The 25,663-nt window shown below is 37.7% G+C and overlaps 1 protein-coding gene across 6 annotated transcripts in view; it reads right to left on the reverse strand.

Annotated features, from left to right (window-relative positions):
- Stim1 (stromal interaction molecule 1) overlaps positions 1 to 25,663 on the reverse strand; it is a 214,119-nt gene that overhangs the window by 88,622 nt on the left and 99,834 nt on the right. For all 6 annotated transcript variants that reach the window (XM_013357672.4, XM_005323132.4, XM_040284868.2 and 3 more), the window contains exon 2: positions 5,420 to 5,550. In XM_013357672.4, the coding sequence (XP_013213126.1) occupies positions 5,420 to 5,550 (131 nt within the window). The remainder of the gene's footprint in view (positions 1 to 5,419; positions 5,551 to 25,663) is intronic.

The following is a 25,663-nucleotide window of genomic DNA, read 5'->3' on the forward strand; positions in this document are numbered from 1 at the left end:
TCATGTGCCAGGAATGGTGCTTAGGGTTTTGCAAACATTAAGTTCTCACAATAATCTTGCAAGCAGTTATTTTCCTCAAATAATTTTTTTAAAAAAATCAAGACCACCAGGTACAGTGGCACACATCTATAATCCCAGCAACTAAGGAGACTGAGGCAGGAAGATCTCAAGTTCAAAGCCAGCCTCAGCAACTTCAAGAGGCCCTAAGCAACTTAGCAATGCTCTGTCTCAAAATAAAAAACAAAAAGGACCTGGGATAGAGCTGGGGTTGTTGTTCAGCAGCAGAGTGTTCGCCAGGCACATGCGGGGCCCTGGGTTCGCTTCTCGGCACCACATAAAAATAACTAAATAAATAAAGGTGTTGTGTCCAACTACAGCTGAAAAATAAATATTTAAAAAAGGGGGTGGGGGTGCTGGGATGTGGTTCAGTGGTTAAGTGCCCTTGGGTTTAATTCCCAGTACCAATAAAAAGATCAAGGCCCAGAGAGGTGAAATTATTTGCCTAAGGTAGTAAGTAATATAGCCAAGTTTTGAACACAATACTGTTTGCATCAAAATATATGTTCTTTCTTATGATAACAATAAAAACTGTTACCAAGCATTGTACAGGTGCATTATTTATGGTTCACAGAAACTTTATAAGGTACCTATCATTATTATTATTCCAATTGCTAATGAAGAAACAGGCTGACATAAATTGTGTAATTTCACCAAGCTTGCATAGGTGGTAAGAGGGAGAGTCATGTGTGTTTGGCTCCAGAAGAGAAGGCATTAACTCTGTGTTATACATCCATATCAGACATCACAGAAACTAGAATCTTAAGTAGATTGTGCAGCTTCCTGCGCTCATACAGCTATTTACCCATCCCACTTAAAAATCTATGAAAATCTCCCTTGCCCTGAACACCCACCTCAGCCTAATCCATGTTGCTATAGTGACATTGGTCAATCATTCAATACAGTGATTAAGCCCATATTTTGTTATAGGATATGCTGGTCATTGAAGAAAACAGAGACAAACTAAATAAGGTCAGTCCCTGCTCTAAAGGGGCTCACAATTTGGTGAGATAAGCACATCAATTATACAAACATAAAAAATATAACAGTTAGATATATGTCAATTTCCTGGAAATATAGAATAAAGTAACTTGCATTCACTGAGCTTGTATTATATGGCAGGTATTATGCTTGAAACTTTTTTAAAGTTAATATATGATGAAATTAACTTTTTTTGCACGCATATAGTTCTATACATTTTAATACATAGTTATATCAATGTAATGGACACAGGAAAACAAAAAAGTATCCCTCATGCTGACCCTATATTCCTAATCCTTAGTAGCAGACCTAATTTCCATCCCTATAGTTTTGCCTTTATCAGAATGTCGTATAAATGCAATCATATAGGACAAAACTATTTGAGACTAGTTTCTTTCACTTGATATAAAATTTTTGAGGCTCATCTATGCTGTGTGCACCAATAGTTCAATCCTTTGTATCGCTGAGTAGTTTTCCATAGCGTGTTTATCCATTCACAAAGGAAGGACATATGGACTATATTCAGTTTGGGGAGGTTACAAATAAAGCTGTGATAAACATGCATGTATATATTTTAGCGTGAATATAAATTTTAATTTTATAGGGCTAAATACCTAAAAGTAGAATTGCTGGGACACATAGTAAGTTATGGTTATAAGAAAATATTGATTACACATGGTGGTATACACCTTGTAATCCCAGCAATTTGGGATGCTGACGCAGGAGATCACAAGTTCAAGACCAGTCTCAGTAACTTAGCAAGACGCTGTCTCAAAATAAAGTTTTTAAAATGGCTGGAGGTATGGCTCAGTTGCAGAGCACCCCTGGAGTGAATCCCCATTACCATAAACACAAACAAAAAAACACAAAAAATGTCAAACTTTTCCAGAATGACTGTATCATCTTGAAGTCCCATCAGTAAGAGTTCTAGTGGCTCTTTTTCCTCACCCAGCCCTTGGTATTGTCCATTTAAGATTTAGTCATCCTAATAACTGTACAGTAGAATCTCATTATGGTTTTAGTTTGCATTTCCCTAATGGCTAGTAATACTGTCACCAATGTATCTCGCTTGTTGAAGTCTCTGTTCAAATCTTTTCTTGTTTTTTTTATTGATTTAATTGTTTTCTATTATTGAGTATTGATAATTCTTTATTTGTGCTGGGAACATTTTTTTTTTTAGTGTGTGGTAGGGGGAGTACTGGAGAAGGAATCCATGGGTGCTTTACCAGTGACCTAAATCCCTAGCCCTTTCTAAAAAATAAAAAGGGCCTTCATTAAGTTGCTGAGGCTGGCCTTAAACTTGCAATTCTCTTTCCTCAGCCTCCAGAGACACTGGGATTACAGGCATACACCATCTGCCTGGCCAGAAATCGTATTTCTTTAGTACACTATGTAAATATATTTATATTTTATAAAATACCTGCTGAGTTTACTTTAAATTCCTAGCCTTCAACCAATGACTGACACATAATAGGTATTCAATAAAAATTTATTTTAGTGGCCAAATAAATGCCTTAATTTTCCATGTGGGTTCCAGAAAAGAAAATAACACTGCTTTCAAAGCTTTGGTCCAGTCAAGAGGGCAGTGTTTTTAGGCAGGCCCCTGTCTGCTCACCTCAGACTATCAGAACAATCTGAAAGCTTATCCCATGGACAAATCCTTTGCCCATGGCAGTGTCCAACCAGAACTCAGAATAGAAGACAGGTCATGAATTTCCATACTGCCAGCATGATGGAACCTCCTGCCGGCTTTACAAGAAGGACACCATCACCAATAGTGCCCTCTTGCTTATCCGAAGGGCCCATAATACACAGCCTCCACTATCCAAAAGAAAAAAAAATAGCAACTGAACAGCCAAAGTAGCTGCCCCCTACCAAAATGATTATGTATATTTTATAAAATGCCTGGCTGAGTTTACTGTAAATCTAATCTTACAGTTTACAGTAGAGTTAATATATCAATTAGCTAATGAGAATAAATCAAAGAACAGACAGAAGAGGGTGCAGAAGCGCACACCTATAATCCTAGCGACTAGGGAGGCTAAGGCAGGAGAATCACCAGTTTGAAGCAAGGTCTCAACAACTTAATAAGGCCCTGTATTAAAATAAAAAATAAAAAGGGCTGGGGATATGGCTCAATGGTAAAGTATCCTTGGATTCTATCCCTAGTGCCAATCGGGGGAGGGGGGGTGGAGAGGAGGTGAACTGCAAGAAGCAAGAACAATACATATAGGAATCTAGGTGCTGAGGTAATAGTGTAAGAGCCCCTGAAGACATGTTTTAATTCATATAAAGAAAACTAATGTTCTGGTCACATTAATCCATAAAAAAATGATTTAATTCAAAAATGGCTAAAATTTTAAAAGCTATAGCACTGAGGTAAATCCTTCAGTTCCTTTTATATTTTCTGAGAAATTTACCAACATCAACCAGCACAACATGGCCAGCACAACAGCGTTTCATCCATGATGCCTCATCATCCATTACCTGACATTCTAAGCCCTGAGTTATCTATCCAACTAGTCTAGTTAGATCCTGAATTCCAATACTGTCTCATATGTTTAGACTGAGTTAAGCACCCACATTTTATTTTCTCTCTCAAGGATGCAGCTTGTGATTGATTGTGAAACCCCAGATTTTCAGGAGCCTCTAACTACAAGAGGCCTTAGCCTTGGAGGGAGAACAGGAAAAGCCAAGGCAATACAGAAGCTATGCTGAAAAAGAACAGCTCCTGACTGATGCAGAGAAGAGCGGGGTGACAGCTTTTGTGTTATTTTGGGACAGTTTGTGCTGATGAGTTTTTTGTTGTGGTAACATTCCTCTAAAAAGAACATTTTATTCCTTTCCTCATTGACAAAGCAATTCAGCAGGACTGGAAAAAAAAAAGGAGGAGTGGATTACAAAGATATCCAAGAATATGTAGATCTTGGATTACATCACATTCTTAACTGTTATGCATTCCATTCCCCAGTCCTGGGGCAATGCCCTAGGACAGTAATCAGAACATCTGTAAATCTCCTTCCCTACCAGGAACTTGGCTCTATTCTCAACATAGATCAATGAAATTTTAATCCTTTGAAGGTCAGTTCTAAATATGATAAAAAAAATCAGACACTTTGATCATGATTTTTATCCTTGCTTAATAATCCACATATATCTCAAGTACAGGTACACATATCTCTGCCTGGTTTCCTGGGCCTCACTTTCCAACTCTTTGGTAGTTTTCTACCATAATTTTTCTAACCGAAAAAAACCACCATGTTTCTTACTACCTCTACATCTTTGTTGATACAAAAAAAAAAAAAAAATCTGACTTTTTCCTACTTCTTATGTATTTAAAGATAGAAATTACATTACCTCAATCTTCTCTTCTCCAGGCTAAAGTGTCTTCACTAGGCTGTAAATTATATGAGGACAGAATGTGTCTGTCTTATTTATTGTCCCATCTCCATACATAGCACAGTGAAAGGCACATACATAATAGACACAATTGACATTACTGAACTAAGTTGAATGTTTTTTTATTTCATACTTTCTATATTCTTCATCATCATGTTACTCCTCTCTGCCAGTCTTTTACTATTCTAAATCCTTCTGATGATGTGAGATCCAAAATTGAATTCAAAACTCAAAGGTAGACTAAAATCTCAGGGAGTTCAGACATCTTATCTCCTCCCTCATAATGTACATTTTCTCTCTTAAAGATATGGCATAACAGGGTAACTTCACTAGTGCATGAAATCAAGAAACTTTTATTAAATATTTTCATATATAACAACCTTATACTTTGGGCTCTATTGAGTTGGAGCCATAGTAATGCCAAAAGGTGAAACAATAACAGAGTTTATTAAATAAATAAAAAGTTAAAGAAAAACAATAATAAAGTTTATTCCATTTAGAGATTCCTCTAGTTCTTATTACCTGAAACTCTTAATTGGTTCCCAACAATTACAACTTGAAATTTAGAATGACCTTCTAAGATTTATGTCTTCCCAAATATATATAAATTCCCAGATGACAGAATATGACTATTTGGCCTTCTTTTCTGCATGCCAACACAAAGCTAAGTACAGATGGCCTTTATGTATATCAGGATTACATTAAGAATCCAGGGAAACTGCAAAGATCAGCCCATCTAGCCAGTGGGCAGGTGGGAACCCACCCAGGTATAGACACAGATATAAAGCCTGCATTCTGCCAGGCTGGCTCCTGAAGGATTGCTATGCTGAAAGCCACCTCTCCTGATGAGAATGAATTCCTAGAGGGGGGAAAAAAAAAACGCAGAGAACACCTCTTCATAGGGAAGATTCTGTCTAGAAAGTTTTCAGGGATATTTTGACACAGGAAGAGAAGAGAGTCATGGCAGGGTGAGAAATCTCACCTCATCACTTTCTTCCACATCCACATCCCCATTGGCATCATCATCCATCAGCTTGTGGATATTGCGGACTGCCTCAAAGCTGAGCTTCTCATCCTCACTGTGACACAGGGGCTTGTCAATCCGGCAGAACTCTGTACAGGAAAAGCAAGAGACAACATTACTCAGAGCTGCCACTCAGCATCTATCACCCACCTTTGTCAGCATCCTTAGCTTCTAGTATCTGACTCCTCACAAAAGTTTATAACCAACCATGTATACAGTGACAGAAGCATATCATCTAGCCTTTTAACTGTCTCCTGGAAAATGTGCTGAGCTTTCTGACACAGGGATGGTGCTTTATCATCCTAACAGCTTCCTGGAAGTTAAGTCTAACATAGGACTATGAGTACACTGGAATCTAGACAAAAACATGAAAAGCTAAGTCACAAATTAGAGAAAATACAAATAACCAGTGAACACAAGAAAAAAAAAATAGACTCACTAGTAATCAAAGAAATACATATTCCACTGAGATATGATTTTTAAAAAAAGGAAAAAGAAGTTTTATTGCTTTGCTAGCAAAGGAGAAACACAGGGAACTCCTGCCCCAGAGACTGTGATTCTGCCCATCAAGGAGAACAGGGGACTTTTTTTTTTCCATTGTCACGCTCAGGATAGAACACAGGACTTTGTGCATGTGAGGCAAGCACTCTACCAACTGAGCTATATCCCCAGCGGAACAGGGGGCTTTTAAAGAGGTGATTCAAAGGTCACATTCCCATCATGTTCTCTGTCCAGAGTTGTAATTCACTTGTTAGTTTGGGAGACAGTGAGATACCATTTTTAAATCAGTCAAATAAACAAATATAAATTAATACAATCTTTCCAGAAATAAAACAACAGCCAATTAGTCCCTATATATGAATAATGCATACTTTTCCTGTTTGTCATTGCTGTACATAAAATGCTAGCTGCAGGCCAATTAGTAAAATCTCTCATACCTTGTGCCTTCTCATAGATAGTTACATCCAGCAAGTTATCTACTAGATATCTAAAAATCCCAAGCTCATCTGATACAACAGCTTTGGAGGTCTGGAAAGCAGTTTCCTCTGCCTACCACCACATAGCATGCAGCAGTAAAACCAGCATAAGGGCAGAGGCCCCCTTAGCTCTTTCCATGACACCTCTTATAACTCTGGAAAACATGTACCATAATAGATACACACAGCAAAAAAGAGGCTCCAATCTAGACTTAGCTCCACCATGTGAACATAGAGGTCACTTCTCTTCTCCAGGCCTCGAGTTCTTTTTTTGAAAAAGGCTTTTAGATACAAGAAGTAAAATAAAAAATGGAATGGACTCAAACTAAAAAGCTTCTCCTCAGCAAAAGAAACAATAATATGAAGAGAGAGCCTACAGAATGGGAGAAAATGTTTACAACATGCACCTCAGATATAGCACTAATCTCCAGGATATATAAAGAACTCAAAAAACTGACAAATAACCCAATCAATAAATGGACTAAGGAACTAAACAGACTCATCACAGAAGAGAAATACAATTGATCAACAAACATATAAAAATGTTCATCATATCTAGTGATTAGAGAAATGTAAATCAAAACTACTCAAAGATTTCATCTCACTCCAGTCAGAATGGCAATTATCAAGAACTCAAGCAACAATAAGTGTTGACAAGGATGTTGGGGAAAAGGTTCACTCATACATTGCTGGTGGAACTACAAATTGGGGCAACTACTCTAGAAAGCAGTATGGAGATTCCTAAGAAAACCTGGACTGGAACTGCCATGGTACCCAGTTATCCCACTCTTTGATTTATACCCAAAGGGCTTAAAAATCAGCATACTACAGTGACAAAGCCACATCAATGTTTATAGCAGCACAATTCACAATAGCTAAGATATGGAACCAATCTAGATGCCCTTAAACAGATGAATGGTTAAAGAAAATGTGGTATATATACACAATGAAATATTACTCGGTATTTTCATTATAAAAAGAATGAAATTATGGCATTTGCAGGTAAATGGATGGAGCTAGAGAGTATTATGTTAAGCAAAATAAGCTAAACCCAAAACTTACCAAATGTTTCTTTGGTAAGTGGATGCTGATCCATAATGAGGGGGAAAGGGGATGAAGGAACTTTGGATTGTGCAGAGGGGAATGAGGGAAGGTGAAAGAACGGGATTGAAATGTGCATTATTACCCTATATACATGTATGATTACATTACCAGTGTGAGTGCATCAATGTTCAGCCAGACGAAGGAGAAATTGTGCTCCATTTGTGTACAATGTGTCAAAATACATTCTATTGTCATGTATAATTAATTAGAACAAATAAAAAATAAAGTAATTGAAATTTTTTTAAAAGAAAAAGGTTTTTAGAGACAAAAAGCTGAGTAACAGTAATTAGGACTTATTTTTTTAATTTTCATTTTAGAGGTAAAAGAAAAATATGATTCTAATATCAATGGTGAAATTAGATAAACTTGACATTTTATCACTCAAAAAAAGGAAATTCTCTTCTATTATATATAACTATAATACACTAATAAATTTTCAAAAAAAAGAAATAAAGACTTATTTTTTTCTTTTGTAGTACAGGAGTACTCTACCACTGATCTACCACTGAGCTTTTTATTTTTTATTTTCAGAGAGGAACTCACTAGGTTGCTGAGGCTGCCCTTGAACTACCTGTCTTAGCCTCCTGAGTTTCAGGTCTGTATCAAGAAACTGGCCTGAAAAAAGGCATTTTGACTCAAGTTTCTAGTATATATCCTCCAATTCCTAGGTGCTAAAATCTGTCTTTCCTTTTGACTTGGATCTTGACTATTACTTCCTAGGCAAAATGTTCTTTATATATCACCCAAAAAAAAGATAAAAGAAAGAGCCAGTCTTGGTGGCGCACGCCTATAATCCTAGCAACTTGGGAGGCTGAGGCAAGAGGAACCCAAATTCTAGATCTCACTTAGTGAGACCCTGTCTCAAAATAAAAAATAAAAAGTGCTGGAGATGTCACTGAGTGATAGAGTATTTCTGGATTCAATCCCCTATATCAAAATAAAGCAGGGAGAGGGAGAAGAAAAAAGACTTTGACTTCCCAGGTAATAGGAATATTGTCGGGACAAGAAAGCAAGGACAGATAAAGATACTAAGCCCTTTAAAAGGCACTAAAACACCATGATCCATTTAATTGTTTACTTATCTGTTTGCTAGAGACAGTGAAGATAGAATAGGTCACCTCTCTATCTCTTGCTGGTTGTCCAAATCCTTTTCAAAATAAAGGAGAAGTATAAATATTAAATTTTAAAGAATCACAGATGTGACTCAACTGAAATATGTTGAACAGTGAGGCTCACAGATGTTAAATGATATGCCCAAAGTCAAAAAAAACCACTCAAGAGCCACAGCAAGAACCGAGGTCTGCTGACTCCCATGTCAGCACTTAACCTGACGGCCTTTTTACTACAGTAGTCAAATAGCTTTGGGTTAGTTTCATCTTTTGGAAGCCAGATGATAATGTTGGTAAGAACACAAAATTGTTTTATAAAATTAAAAGAATAAGATAAGCATACAAAAGAAATATCTCTATGTAACCTTAAGTTCTACTTGTCCTGCCAGGTTGGATTGGGGGTGGGATGGAGATTACTGAAGGAGAAAGTAGAATACAGCCAAAGATTGAGGTATTGTTTCTCAACTTCCTCACCCACAAGAATTCCTGGCATCATACTTTCATTCTTGGAACCCACTTCCAGAAAAACTATTTATCAACCCAATAAATTACAAAAAGTATTAACTAACCAGTTCACAGATAAAGCACACTGAGATTAGCATAATCGATATTAACTCTTTCCCTCTCTTGCCCCTATTTTTGTACTATACAAAAGCACATATAATTGCATGTCAGAGATTTTTGGTCAGCATATGATAAAACATTTAAACAACATGTATGAGTATAATTCATATTTCAGGCCTATGTTGGGCAGCCAGACATAAAGATTATGAATCAGATTTTATCTTTGCTCTCTGGGGTTCAATTACTACAGTGGGAAAGACAGGCAATTAAAACACTATGTGCTGAGTGTCACAATAAAAAGAGTCAAGGGCTGGGGATGTGGCTCAAGTGGTAGCGCGCTCGCCTGGCATGCGTGCGGCCCGGGTTTGATCCTCAGCACCACATACCAACAAAGATGTTGTGTCCGCCGAGAACTAAAAAATAAATATTAAAAATTCTCTCTCTCTCTCTCTCTCTCTCTCTCTCTCTCTCTCTCTCTCTCTCTCTCTCTCTCTCCCTCCCTCCTCTCTCACTCTCTCTTTAAAAAAAAAAAACAAAAAAAAAAACAGAAACATGAAACATTTAAAAAAATAAATAAATAAATAAATAAAAAGAGTCAAGTTAGAGGTCTAGCAAATTCTTTCTATAAAGGACTACACTGTAAACAATTTAGGATTTGTAGGCTATATAGTCTCTGCTGCCAAATTATAGCACAAAAAGCATCCGCAGACAAACATAAGTGAATGAGATTGTGTTCTAATGAATTTTTTTTTTAACAAAAATACAGGCAGTGGGCTGGAATTAGCCCATAGGTCATATTTTGTTGGAACCTATAACAGAAGATCATAGGTAACACACTTAAATCATGTTTTGTTGACAACATTCTAACATAAAGGAAAGAAATCCAAACTTTTCATTAGCCTGTATCCATCCACAAGCTAAGAGGTACAGCACTGCTCTTAGCAGGCTTTTTAAAATAATGGAAATAGTTTACTAAGCTCCAAGGACTGGGGGCCTCCAAGTTGGACACCGCTGGCCCAGGGTCAGCCAGTGCCTTTCCCAAAGGTCTATGATAGGTCTAGAAGTATGGGCTTCAAACAGCAGGCTCTAGTTCGTAACCTGATCAGACAGGTGACCTTTGCTGCTGGCATCATCTGGTATGGAAAAGGATTAAAGGGATTGAGGTTGAGAGAGTACAAAAGCTTGATGTCCCATATGGCTGTAGAACCATGACCAGAAAAACTATGTCAGCCAAAATTCACAAATAACTCTTTCAACCAAGCATTTCCTAAGTCATCTCCCTTCCTTCCTGAGACTTTTTCTACTGCTTATATATTCCAGCCCATCAAGATTTCCTACAGCCATCTGAAAATATCTTAGAAGATCCACTCATTTAGCAATGAATTATTACTTCAAAGAACCAACCCTGAACTAACAATCAGAACACAGTCAAAATCCCACCTTCATTAGTTACGTACCATATAATATTGAACAAATTGTTTAACTTCTTTGAGCCTCCAATTTATCATTAGCAAATTCTGTTGCATGAGGTTTTTTGTGAACATTAAGTAAAGCTGAATTTGTTAAAACATGTAGATGAGGGACTGATGCAAAGCTGACATTCAATCCATTTACAGAATCCTTTCCTCCCAGAGCAGTGAGTGAACAGTTCCCATCTTTTGCTTTAGCCACTTTTCCTGTCACACTAAGAATCAAATGGGTGGTTCAGATCAATCAAAGTGACCACTCCTTTGAGTGAGCAAGTATAAGACTCTGACATTAGCCTGAACTCCCACACATTTATGTGCTATCACTGGTAACATTTATTATACTATAAAGCAACTGTCTAATCCCCACTAGAATATGATCTTCACAAAAGTGGTTTGCAACCACTTCCCCAGCAGCAAGAAAAAATTAAGGTTCTTGATAAGATATTCAGTAAATATTTTGTTTTGGTACTGGGGACTGAATCCAGAGGCGCTTTACCACTGAACCATATCCCCAGCCCTTTTTATTTTTTATTTTGAGAAAGGGTCTCACTAAATTGCTGAGGGCCTCGCTAAATTGCCAAGGCTGGCTTTGAACTTGTGATCCTAATGCCTTAGCTTCCTGAGTCACTAGGATTACAAGCATATGCCAAATGCCCAGCTTGTAATTTTGATATTTTTAATGAATAATCCAAGAATTAACTTCACAATTATATGTATAATTTCTCCTGGAAAAAAAAAAAAAGGAGCATTCTAGGCAAAAAGAATAACATAGGTCCAGGTTTTTAAGCTTTTCGGTGTCAGTACTCCTTCATATAATTAAAGATTTTAAATCCCAAAGAATTATTTGATATTTACCATAATAAAAATGAACCCAGAAATTTTTATATTATTAATTGATCTTGGAATAATAAATCTCTAACTAATATAAAATAACACATTTTACAAATAATTATTTTTGCCAGGTACAATGGCACATACCTGTAATTCCAGCAGCTCAGGAGGCTGAGGCAGGAAGATCATAGGTTCAAAGCCAGTCTCGGCAATTTTTTATTTGTTTATATTATTAATTAATTTATTTTAATTAGGTATGTATGGCAGCAAAATGCATTTTGATTCATTGTACATAACTGCAGCACAATTTTACATTTCTATGGTTGTACCCGATGTAGCATCATACCATATGTGCAGTCAAATATGTACCTAAGGTAATGATGTCCATCTCATTCTACCATTTTCCAGCCCCCATGCACCCTCCTTACCCATCCCCTCCTCCTTTTCCCAAAGTTCCTCCATTTTTCCCTTGCCTCTTGCCTCCCCATTGTGGATCAGCATCCACTTCTCAGAGGGAACATGTGCCCTTTGGTATTTGGAGATTGACTTACTTCGCTTAACATGATATTCTCCAACTCTATCCATTTACCTGCAAATGCCATAATTTTATTCTCTTTTAATGCTGAGTAATATTCCATTGTGAAGCCTCAGCAATTTAACAAGACTGTAAGCAAACTAGTGAGACCCTATCTTAAAAAAAAAAAAAAAAAAAAGGCTGGGTTTGTGGCTCAGTGAGTGAGCGTTCCTAGAATCAATCCTGGTGCATATTCATTTATATATATATAAGAATTTTTTGGGCTGGGGATGTGGCTCAAGCGGTAGCATGCTCGCCTGGCATGCGTGCGGCCCGGGTTCGATCCTCAGCACCACATACAAACAATGATGTTGTGTCCGCCAAAAAATAAAAAATATTAAAATTCTCTCTCCTCTCTCTCTCTCTCTCTCTCTCTCTCTCTCTCTCTCCTTCCTTTAAAAAAAAAAAGAATTTTTTTCAGAAAATCTTTTTCTGAAAAAAATGAGGATAAAATTGTTTTATGTTTTTATAAATCATTATAGTATCCAGCTTAATAGAAGTCAGCTAGATAGTCTATATACTCACTTCTGCATTTACTCTATTACTCTGCATTGTTTTGACTGAAGATCAAAACAAATAAGTAGTTGGAAAAGGCAAGAGTATTTCAATAGCTTTTTCAGGTAATTATGGTTATTCTTCTTTGATCCTACATGTGAGCTTGAGAAGAAGTCATGGTTACATTAACTACAGGTTAGTTGCAGTGTGAAATCTGAAACTATATGAATAAACTTTTTGTACTTTGTAACATTGAAATTCATTGGTCTATCTTGTACTTTGAATGGATCTTTATATAAGCATGATTTTGTAACATGATGTACCTACCAGTCATTTGGAAACTATTGGTTCACTAAGTTATGCAGAGCTTCCAAATGTTGACATATTTTATTTAGATAGTATCAAAATAATCACAATTATTAATATCACCACACCACTTATTTAATCAGGAAAGCTTTCAGTCCAGGGAAATTGTCAAACTCATAGTGACAGATATAAATTCTCCAAAATCTAATTTTCACTTACAAGTTGGAGTTTATCACTGGCAACAAATCAGTTGTTTTTCTTAGGGAAAATATTCATTTGATTAACTTTCTAGAAATTATCTAACAAGCTTGAATAATCACAATGTGGCTATCCAGTTGTTCTTTCAAGTAAAAATTGTTCCCTGAAAAAAAGGAGGTAGTTCAATTTACAGTTCAACACACAAGTGCTTTTCCTTGAGATAATCAAATTTATACATGCAGACGTGCTTTATGTGTACTTCCTACTTCATTACACAGAATACTAAAAGGCACACACTCATGGGATAAAACTTAAAAAAATGAATGATTTTTTAGTTGTGATATTAGAAAACATATATTTGGTCTTCATCTCTATTTCCTGACATACCACTTCTAAAATCCTTGAACTCTTCAAAGAGTTCTTTGTATACCAATGCACAGACTGATAGCTATCAACCACTAGGTAGCTAGCTACAAGATGGAGGATGGCAGGCTAACCAGAGAGACAAAGGCAAGATTAGATTCCTCAACCTCCAGAGAGGAATTCAGAGGGAATTTACTTATAAAACTATAAATAAATTTCAGAAAGATCAATTGTACTACACAAAAGCACATAATTGCATGTCAGAGATTTTTGGTCAGCATATGATAAAAACATTTAAACAACATGTATTGAGCATGATTCATATTTCAGGCCTATGATGGGCAGTCAGACATAAAGATTATGAATCAGATTTTATCTTTGCTCTCTGGAGTTCAATTACTACAGTGAGAAAGACAGGCAATTAAAATACTATGTTCTGAGTGTCACAATAGAAAGGATCAAGTTAGAGGTCTAGCAAACAAAGGGCAAGGGGGAAGTGCTGGGGATGATTTAGGGAAATTATATTCCATGCTTTTCAGATTATATCAAAATGTATTTTAATGTTATACATAAGTAAAAAGAATTGATAAAACGTTTTTAAAAATATATAAATGAAGCTGGGCAGCAGTTTGGAAGGCTGAGACAGGAGGATCACAAGTTCAGAGACAGCCTCAGCAATTTAGTGAGGCCCTAAGCAATTCAGTGAGACCCTGTCTCTAAATAAAATACAAAATAGGGCTGGGGATGTAGCTCAGTGGTCAAGTGCTCCTGAGTTCAATACCCAGGACCTAAAAATAAATAAATAAATACATACATACATACAAAATGAACCCAATTATTATGGATGGTTATAATGCACCAATAAAAGCCAAATTGGGGGGAGGCATGAAATTTTTTTTCACTGGAGGCAGTCCTGGTGATTGAACCCAGGGGTGCTCCACTCCCAGCCTTTTTTGTTTTTCTTATTTTGAGACAAGATCTTGCTAAGTTAGGCAGGCTGACCTCAAATTTGTGATCCTCCTGCCTCACCCTCTCAAATAGCTGGGATTAGAGGTATGTGTCAACACATCCTTCATTCTTTCTTAATCTGCAAACTCTGACTCGTGCTGCTGATCTCAAGTTTAATAGTTTTTCTAAACAGAACCTTCCCTGATCCCTACTCTCCTTCCCAAACTGGCTTAAGTCCACATGAAATGTTTTTTAAAACAACCTATATTTTTCATTTGTACTTTTCACAATCATAATCATCTCTTTGCTTAATGTCTGTCATCTTCACTAAATTTAAGTTCCACAGTGGCAGGAACCATGGCCATCTTCTTCACAGCTGATTCCAGGCTTTTAGCCAATACCTTGTACCTAGCTAAGTTCCTAGCACAACAGTTGGGCTTCAATAAACAATTGTAAATGAACAAATGAATGTCCAGAAGAATTTGCTGAATGAAAAATTCAGAGATGAACAGTCCTTGCTCACAAAAAGTACTAAGAGAATGAACACAGTATGTGAATTACAAAGACACAAAGTGAAATATGGCAAAGGACAAGAAACCAGAGTAATAGAGAATAACACAGTCTAAACAACAGAGCTAAGATGTTGGGAGCAGAAAGGAGAACAACTCAAGCAAAGAAAGCCCAAGGGCAAGAAGCACAGCATCTTATACAACCTAAAATATTAAAAAACTAGGGCTGGGGATGTGGCTCAAGCTGTAGCGCGCTCGCCTGGCATGCGTGCGGCCCGGGTTCGATCCTCAGCGCCACATACCAACAAGATGTTGTGTCCGCCGAGAACTAAAAAATAAATATTAAAAATTCTCTCTCTCTCTCTCTCTCTCTCTCTCTCTCTCTCTCTCCTCTCTCTCTCATTAAAAAAATAAAACTAGAAAGTCAAAGTGCTCTTACCGATCTTGCAAAAGCTGCTGACATACAATATGTTGGGATCCTTATTGTACTGACCGCAAATGGAAGATATTACAAAGGTTTTGGAGGGCATCAAGGACCACTACTCATTTTACATCTGGAGAGAAAAACTAAGGCATCAAATGAGGTGTTTTATCCTAGGTTGACCAGCAAAGTAATAGCAGGACCACACTTCAGTTAGAAACCATACTAACTTCCTATGCCACGTCCTGTTTCAAGGCTATGGTTGGGAGGTGTGAAGAAGCCTATGTAACAGGGCTTCTTAGCACTACTCTTACTAAGGCCAACAACACAAGGCTGTTGGAGGTGGGAGGTTGTTCTACTGGGTTCCTTTCTTTCTGTTAAGGGCAAATACAAGAATTTGGCTTGTACTGGTTTCCAAATAGTATAAGATAGAACTTCACAGCTTTGTCTTAAATTCTTCTTTTGTTGTTGTTATTTTGGGGTGTTGTTATGTCTATTTTTTATACCAACAAATGATGTGTTCAGGGGCTGGGGATGTGGCTCAAGTGGTAGCGCACTCGCTTGGCGTGCGTGGGCCCTGGGTTTGATTCTCAGCACCACATAAAAATAAAATAAGGATATTGTGTCCACCTTAAAAAATAATTATTATTATTTAAAAACTGATGAGTTCATACAATACTACATTCTGTGATTAAGAGACTGTTTCTTCATTAAGAGACTGTTTAATATTTAAGGGCCCTATTCATTTTTCTAATGATCTCTTTAAATCCTTCCATATTCAAAGCCTATCTTGCCATCATCCTTATTATTTTTTCTTCATTTGTTAACCAACCCAACTCCACCTGATCCTTGTTGATAAAACACCACACACATAGTGTTTTCTTTGACTTCATGAACTTTGCAGTTGGTTTGCACTGAACTCCTATCATCCTGTTCTGAAGTCATCCAAACTAACCAGCACCAGCTGGGACAGATAACTTACATCTATCTCATAAGGAAGTCTATGCAGTGATTGGCCAGTTCTATCCCAATCAAGTTGTAATCTGCCTTCCCATGACTTTCCTCAGTTCTGCCCTCAACAATAGCTTGTAGCAGATGAAATTGGTTTCAGTCTCAGTCCATAGATGGCCTCCTCCGTTACTCTGGGCCCAAAGTGAGGCAGAACATCGTGGTATAAGAGTGTGGTGGAGGGAAGGAGCTCAGAACATGGGCCAGGAAGCAAAGAGAGAACACTTAAATTCTTTAGTGTCTAGCCCTCTGATAAAAACTATGCAAAGGTCCCTTCTCATTAGAACTTAGAAACAAAGTATAAAAGTCACTAGAGAGAAAAAAAAAAACTTAATCCCTAGTATAGGGATAGCCTGTACTAATGTTATACTTCTAATATAAGCGAGAATGAGCAAGAAAAGCAAAAGAAGACCTTCTCTGAAAACATATGAAACCTAATCATTTGCTGACTAAGAAGAAATCTTTAGTCATCTCTCCTCAGGAAGGCACTAAAGCCACTCCTTCCTGTGTTCTACTTCTATCTTCTTCCTCTAAATATCCTTTTCTTCAAACTTTGATCTCACGAGAAGCTTCCTTTCAGAAGAAAATGGCCAACCCCTAAAGCTAGTCCCCACCACACAGTCCAGTAACATGGGCTTTTGGGCAGGCATCTTCTGTTTTCCCATTGTCTATTTCTTGATCTCCCACAGGACTGCACACTCCTTCTAGACTTCCTATTTGCCTGCTCTTCTATTTCTATAACCTTCCTATTAAAAGTATCTAACCTCTGGTTCAGTTTTTACATGCTGAAACACTTATTTCAACACTCATTTAACACTTTCAAATAGCTATTTGCTAGAAACTGAACCAGGTGAACTAGCCAAAAGTTCTGGAAATCAGAAAAAATAAGATATAATTTTCTGGTCTCTAAGATTTCTTCTGTCCCCACTTTCCAATTACTGAAATATATGCTGAATTTTAGTGGTGGCAGATGTGAATCTTTGAATTCTAACTTTCCTCTATAGTGTTTACTCCTAAGTATTAATTTTCTTATCTGAAAAAATCAGAAAAGTTCTTTGAAAAATAGTAAAGCCCTGTACCAATGTTAGTTGTTCATTTGTCAGATCTCTATTCTTTGCTTTACCTTTGCTTTACCATCTTACCAACTAGGCAAGAGAAGTCTTTGATATTTTCTCATACTCCCCCATGTCTAGCCCAATACTGGGCAACACAATATCTTGTCTAGAGACAACTGAAAACTGTGTACAGACTTTGAAGATTAGTTTTCCAGTTTTAGGGGCCCGCATGCCACAGGTCTTTATATTCTAAAGTTGACTATGCCAAGAAACAAGACATCCCCAGAGAAACTGAATCAACACACACTTGTTCAAAAGCAACCCCAAGTTCTCCGACCTGGTGCCTGACCCAAACATTCTTGTGCCCTAGCCAGCACTTGTCAGGGTTTAAGATGACCAAAAAAATAATTACAGACAACTCAAGACAGCTTTCTTCTGGGAAAAGTTTTCTAAAAGTGTTAGGTTAGGCACCCAGGGACTTTCCCAGATAGGGATAAGGGCACAGTGTCTAGGAGAGATGTCCAATCCATCTGTAGACCCTCTATGATCATACACTTCTGGGTTCAGAAGTGAGGCTGGCTCCCCAAAATCAGTCTCAAACACAGCAGCACAATGACAAATGCCTTGATGATATAAACACGGAGGCACACCACCACATGGGGTAAAAACAATGTGTATCCAGTTTCAATGGCAACAAGAGGATGGGCCTCAAACCTCTGAGACCTGTTGCTGGCTGGCATACCAGAGAACACATTTCTAGGCTCCACAAGAGACCAGAACTAGGAGAGAGTATCTTGTTATCTTTCTACCCCACATAAGCTTCTACTCAAACAATAAAAGATACCTGTTCCCTCTTCCTTTTGGGGGGGGAAAGATAGCCAAGAACATCTACTGAACAACGTGCAGCCACAAGTATCATTCTAAGACTTAGCAGCTTATGACTAGCTTTTCCTTACTGCTGTCTTTCTCCACTATGACAGCAGAATGTCTCCCCTCAATTAGGGGCTGTCCAAAAAGAAGAGTGCCTTGTCCTCATGAAAGTCCAGACTCTCAGCCCTGCTCCCTCATCTCCACAAGCCTGATCTGATTTCTTAAGGTAAGGTCTCAAGGCAAAGCATATCCCAGTCCACAAAGAACTTAGTTCAGACCTTGACTGAGTTACCACAACCGTTTCCTCACTGATATTCCTATCTGTGTTCTAGATTCTCTCAAACTCATCCTCAACAAAGAAGTCAGTACAATTTTTTTTAAACTTCAAATCTGAGATGACTCTCCTGAATAAAATCTTTTGTGGATTCACACAAAATGTTCATAGAATATTTATTCATAATAGCCAAAAACTAGAATCAGCCCTTGTGTTCTTCAATAAGTAAATGGTTAAACTCCAATATTTAAATACAATGGAAAAATAATCAACAAAAAAAAGGGAATGAATTATTGATACACACAATTACTTGGATGGTTTTTCAGCAAATTATACTGAGCCCCCAAAAAGCTAATTTCAAACCAGGCACAAAGTCACACATCGGTAATTACAGCAACTCAATCCCAGAAGGCTGAAGCAGTAAGATCACTATCTCAAGACTAGCCTCAGTAATTCAGCAAGCCCTGTCTCAAAATAAAAAATAATAAAGGCTAGGGATGTAGTTCAGTGGCAAAGCACCCCTGGATTTAATCCCCAGTACCAACAAAAAAAAAAGAAAGGAAAAAAAAAAAGAAATGGCAGGAGGACTGGAGATGTCACTTAGTGGTAGAGCATCTCTGGGTTCAATCCTAATTAAAAAAAAAAAAGCAGCAATTTTAAAAAGGTTACATACTTTATAGTTCCGTTTATATAACATACTCAAAAGGACAAAATTTTAGAAATGAAGATTAGAAGTGAGGTTAGGAATGGTGAAGGGGATAAAAGGAAGTTGAGGGTATTTATATGAGGACAGAAAGAATCCTTTGGTATTAGAAAAAAATCGAATACACATACACACACACACACACACACACACACACACACACATATTAATGCATATAAAACTGGGAAAATCTGAACAAGATCAGTGGATGATATCAATACCAATATTCTGATCACGATATACTAATGTTTTTTCAAAACGTTACCATGGAGAAAACTGTAGTTTCCCAGTGATAACTCCAGTTCCATATAATAATCACTATTCTTTTACTATCCACTTGTTGAAAAAATGATTGAGAAACCAGGCATGGTGGCATGTACCTGCAATCCCAGAAACCAAGGAGATTGAAGAAGGAAGATCTCAAGCTCAAGACCAGCCTTGAGACCCTCAGAAACTTGCAAGACCTTGTTTCAAAATAAAAAGGACTAGGGATGTAGCTCAGTGGTAAAGCACCTCTGTTTCACTCCACAGTACCACCATTATCATCATTATCATCATCATCACACCATCATCATATAACTTTTTAAGTATTTAAGATTATGTAAGCAAATGATATAGCCAATTGATTAAGCAAAACTAGTTTGTTCAAAACAAATGTTAGTTTCTCTCCTTAAGACTTTTTTTTTCCTTAAAAATAAAATAAAATATAAATCCCTTGGATAATACCTCTTTTTCATGAAGAGTCAGGGGCACGTAAGGGAAGCCAACCTATACCAAACAAAGCACCAGAACTTAAGAAGGGGCAGACAGCAACACAGAATTACTCTTTCTCTAGCTCCTTAAGACTTTCTGGCCCTCCCTGGCTAATGAAAATCCCTATTGCTCCAAGAATCCTTCTTTAACCAGTGCAGGCCCTATAAGTCTCTACCTCTAGGATCAGAGCTCTGAGCCTAGACTGGCCCAGACACCACCTCACAAAAGTTCTTCTAATCACAGGTGAAGTCTGTCTCTAGCTTCTCTTCATCTTTTTACTTTCTCTACAAAAACAGAATTAATACAATATAACTAAGGTAGAAAGAGAGAATGAACACGTTGGATATTACGCTGAACACTTCTATATTTGTTATTCCTTTTATTTGTTCAAGGTTACATAGACTTAGAAAACTCAGCTGGAACTGGGGTACTCTGTCTCCAGAGTCTTAATAAGAATAAATGTATACTGGGGTCTACCTAGTTAGCAATCACACAGCTAATTTGTTGGGCCATTCAGTAACACCAGCTCCCCATCTCAACAATTCTCTGCTACAAGGCAGTGCCTGAAAAGGCTGTTTGGCTCCCTGTTTTCCTCTTATTTTGTCTCATATAAGAAATGCAAAGGAAGCTCCCTGGAATCCTTCCAAAATGGAGTATGTGGAAGAAACAGGCTAAAAAGAGGGCCCTTCAAGGGAATGAGAGGGATGCAAATGTCAGATCCTTCAAAATTATGATCATAAAGACCATGTTAAACTTTCCAGCTCTTTGGAGGAGGAAATTAAATTCTAAGAAGGGAGGTCACTTGTCTAAGGACACACAGCTGAGTAGAGACTGACTCTGTCTCCTGACTCCCAATTTGGTGTGCATCTGGTCTAACCTGCACCAAGCTGTGAAGAAAGATCTAGAGTATAAACTGTCAGGCCTGTCACTAAGTGCAAAACCCAAAAGCTGTAAACACAGGAAATGGGCTGGGATGAGGCTCAGAGGGAGCAGCTATCTTTGCCAAGTTAGAAGTGTTCAAGGGTTTCCTGTCTGCAGCTGTTAACTGTCACAGAAATGCTCCAGAAAGCAATACAAGACAGAAGAGAAAATAAATGAAAGAAAAGGAAAACACTAAGAGTAAGAAAAAAATATTCAGATCTAGGTGTAATTTCTAAAGAGAAATTATTCAGGCCAACCTATTTGTTTTACAAATGAGAAAAGACACCTCAAAAAGATAATTTGTCCAAACTCAAACATAGAATTTAAGGATACTTAAAGACCACTTACTTGGTTCAAATACTTCATTTTAATAATGAAAAGCCTGCAACATAGAGAGGGTAAGAGCTTTGCCCAAGGTCAAACACTTTAGACAGTGGCAGAGCCAGACTGGAACTTAGGTCTTCTACTTCATAGGCCAGTATGCTTCCCACTGGTATAGGAGAACCAGAAAAAATGATCTACCTGGAATGATGAGGGTGCTGTTTTGACCATGGAAAAAGTACAGGAGGTCAGGAAACTGCATATAAGCAGAATATACTAATGGTTAATGAAGAATGGCAAGGTCCAAACAGAGCAACCTTTAAAGGAGCCAAAATAAAAGTGCTTCTGGTTACTTAAGACACTTGGAAAACTAAGAGGCATAATTCTGACTATTTTAGGAACTTAGAACTATCCAAGCAAAAACAAGCAGGATGGGCAAAGAGAAAAGGCTAGAAATGCTAAAGATAACCCTAAGGTACTATTTTCTTTTTTTGTTCTAGGCCAAATATCCAGAAAATACCACTTAACAAGCATCTTTGGGTTCAGCAGCCTATTACTTGAGTAATACAGTAACTAGCAGATTACAAGGCCCCACATGTCATAGAGATGGCAGGTATAAAGAAGAATGATATTTACATACTGCTCAGCATTTCACATATATTTAATTCTCACACCAGTCTCACAAGGCAAGGCTTATGATTTCCCATTTAAAAGATAAACTAGGACTTAGAGAAGACAAGTCTTTTTTCCATAGTTGTAAAATTAGTACCATATATGGTAGATCTAGTATTCAAATGTTTATGCTTACTCAAGAAATTCTTACCAAGTGCCTGCTCTGTCATCAATCCTGTGCTAAGGACTAAAAATACAATAATGAAATAGACATGGTCCCTAGTCCAAAAAAAGTTCCTATCAGGGAAAATCCAGTTGAATAATAATAATTATTAAGATAGCACATACCATTTTTGAATGTTTAACTATATGCCAGGAGCTATTCCAAGATCTCCACATATACTGCCCATTTGATTCTCATAGTAACACAGAGAGGCAGTTATTATATTCTCCTCATTTTATAGATAGGAAATTGAGGAACAGAAAGATTATTTAACTTGCTCAAACACAAACAGCCAGTGAATTATAAAATAAGGATTCAAATCCAGATACTTTCACTTCAGAGTTTGTACTCATTATAGATACCTCCAGACTAACCATAACAAGATAGCCTGGGGATTGCTCCAACAGAGTGAAATCAGAGGCACAGAAAGCCTTGCAGAAACAACTGGCTTTTCTGGATCACCCACATTATATCATAAGGAGTGATGGGAAAGAACAGAAAGGTCAGAGGAAACTGAGTATCAGGATAGGGCTACAATGGCTTATTCTTTCAGATGATGATAAAGATAGAATGGTGACTACAATCATTACACTCTCTCTATATTGATCAAGGCACCATCACCTCTATTCTGCAGAGCTTTCTCTTTCAATGTCTCATCAGTCTTCACCACAATTCAGGAATTCAGGTAAAGGCAGAGATTCCAAATTCCACTTGACAAATGAAAATGAAACTCACAGAGCATCAGTGGTTAGTCCTAGGTGGTACTGTGAATTATTGGCAAAAGACAATCTCTTGGTTTTGTCCCTTTCTACTAGGTCACAAAAGTTCAAAACATGGTAAAAACATGATATTGAGAAAGAAGTTAAAAACTCTAGATTTCTCTTACTATTCTCTTTTCATCTTACCATAACTCCTATCCCACTTTCTCCTTCACTCCCACCATATACACAAAAGTTTTTAATTCTGACTGCTTAAAACTGCCCACGTTCCCCGCCTCAGTGTCTTCAGAGGTCAGTGAGTTAATCAGGCACAAAGCCTTGGCTAGTATTATAAAGCCATGTCCTCAGGGAAACATTCCCCTCATCATCTCTTGCACTGAATACAGATCTTTAAATGGCAATTAAAGAAAAGAGAGGAATGCTAAAAAAGGAAAGGCCAAGAGTAATACGCTATGAGGAGAAACATTTCATATTATCTTAGTGTACAAAGAAATTAGAATTTGGCCCCAGCCTGCGTCCATCCATCACATCAACTTAGTTGGCTGGAATCTTAAGTCCCTAACAAGAAACACTTAAAACCCATCATTCATTCATTCATTCATTCATTCATTCTTGCCTCTATTGATGCCTATTCTGTACACAAGCTATGTTAGATTCTAGAGCTATACAATTTTTAAAAAATCTGTCTTCAAAAAGTTTACCTTCTAGTTTGTGCTTCATTGTTGATGAAGCCATTTTTCACTAATTCTCTTGCCCCTGTCATCCATGTGAACCTTATATATGCAAGTGATAATTTGTCTTCTTCAAGTCTTAGTGATATGACTAGGTAAGATGTATGGAGAAGAGGAATGAACAGAAAGTTGTATTTTATTTGTTTCTTAGTATATTATTCCATCTATTCTAGATGGTTTGTTGTTTTGTTTTTAAATATTTTTAGTTGTAGATGAACACAATATTTTTATTTTATCTATTTTTATGTGGTGTTGAGGATCAAACTCAGTGCCTGACGTGTGTGAGGCAAGCACAACTCCAGCCCTGTTGTTTTGTTTTTTAAGAAATCTGAATTCGGCCAGACACAGGGGCACATGACTTTAAGCCCAGCAACCTGGAAGGCTGAAGCAGGAGGATCACAAACTCAAAGCCAGCTTCAGCAACTTAGCAAGGGCCTAAACAATTTAACAAGAACTTGTCTCAAAATAAAATAGGCCAAAGATCTGGCTCAGTGGTTTAGTGCCCCTGGGTTTACTCCCCAGTGTCAAAAAGAAAAAAGAAACCTGAATTGGAGTTTAACTTGGGGAACATGGAACTTCCAGATGCTAGAAGGCTGAGTTTGCATACAGAGTGAGACAGATTTCTAAGGGAAGGCTAAAGGGTCACAGCTCCTAGAAGAATAATTGCCTTGGGGTTAAAGAAATATGATATAGGCTAGGGGTGAAGCTCAATGGTAGAACACTTGCCAAGCGTCATTAAGGCAAGGAGACCCAAGGTTCAATCCCCAGAGCCTCAAAAAGGGAGATGATAGATAGACAGATAGATAGACAGAAAAGAGGGAAGAAGGTAGATGCTATAGCCCTTTGTGCTTTAGATATCCTTTTAGATCACTAATCCAAAGTCCATCAAAATCTGTAATGGATCTAGCTCTGCACTCAGGCCCAAAACTCTAGTTATAAGCTTGAGACTCTACAAGAGGCTTCTTTATCCTGCTCTCAAACATTTTTTCTTCTTGCTTTGCAAACTGGCTCCCACAGCTGCCAGGGCCAACTATCTCACAAAGAGCTCTGCTGCTAGATACCACCTCTAAAAACCTAAGCTTAAAGACAGCCAAAGTAAGAAATGGTGGGTATAACCTTTAGAGGTTTTAACTTGAGCTGATCAAAGATAAGGTTCTTTAATGCAACATAAATATAGAGCAAAGCAAATAACTCATACTAAACCAGAGTCCATTTGGTAGATACCAAAAATCCAGTGGTCCTTGCCCACCTATCACCAAACTCATGATCTAGGTAGGCCCAGCCTAGGCATATAGCCCAGGCAACACTGGAAAAGACAGGGGAGCAGGCTTTCAGACACACTTGAAGCACTATCCAAGAGGAAGAGGACAGTTGCCTTGGTAACCTCCCCACAGCCAACCATGGATAGCTCACCCTGGCCTTTCTGGGACCTGAAAATCAGTAAAGAAGCTATATCTTCCAAGGATACAGGTGTTACTCATGTTACATCCTACATGAGGTCTAAACATTGCAAGGCCGTTTACAGAAAGTTTCTCTGTAGAGCTCAATGAAATACAGGTTGAAGTCCTGGTTTTGCACTGACTTGATCGCATACCATACCCATTCTTACATCCATGCAGTGCCCCCTACTGATCAAAACCTCCTCTATCTTCAAGCCCAATCCAAGTAGTGCCTGCTCTAAAGGGAACGTCTGCCTCCTGCAGTTCTCAGTGATAACTCTATTTGTACTTAGGTACTTTATTCACTCAAAAGTATGTATAAAGGCTTCTTTATGGCAGCATTGTTTGCTACAGTATTGCTGCATTTCATTTACTACAACTCAAGTTCTTTGATAAGACTGCCTAAGTCCTAAACTTCTACAACTACTAACCCTACCAGGAATTACATTCTTCAGATACAACAAGTATTTATACTTCTGTATGATTTAACATGGTACACACTCAAGAACCCATTGCTGGGCTGAGGTTGTAGCTCAGTGGTAGAGTGCACGCCTACCATGCATGAGGCACTGGGTTCGATCCTCAGCACCACATGAAAATAATCCAAAGATATTGTGTCCACTTAAAATAAAAAATAAAATAAATTTTTCTTAAAAAAAAAAGAACCCATTGCAGGGCTGGATTGTGGCTCAGCGGTAGAGTGCT

Source organism: Ictidomys tridecemlineatus, chromosome 4 (genome assembly GCF_052094955.1).
Source record: "Ictidomys tridecemlineatus isolate mIctTri1 chromosome 4, mIctTri1.hap1, whole genome shotgun sequence".
NCBI lineage: Eukaryota > Metazoa > Chordata > Mammalia > Rodentia > Sciuridae > Ictidomys > Ictidomys tridecemlineatus.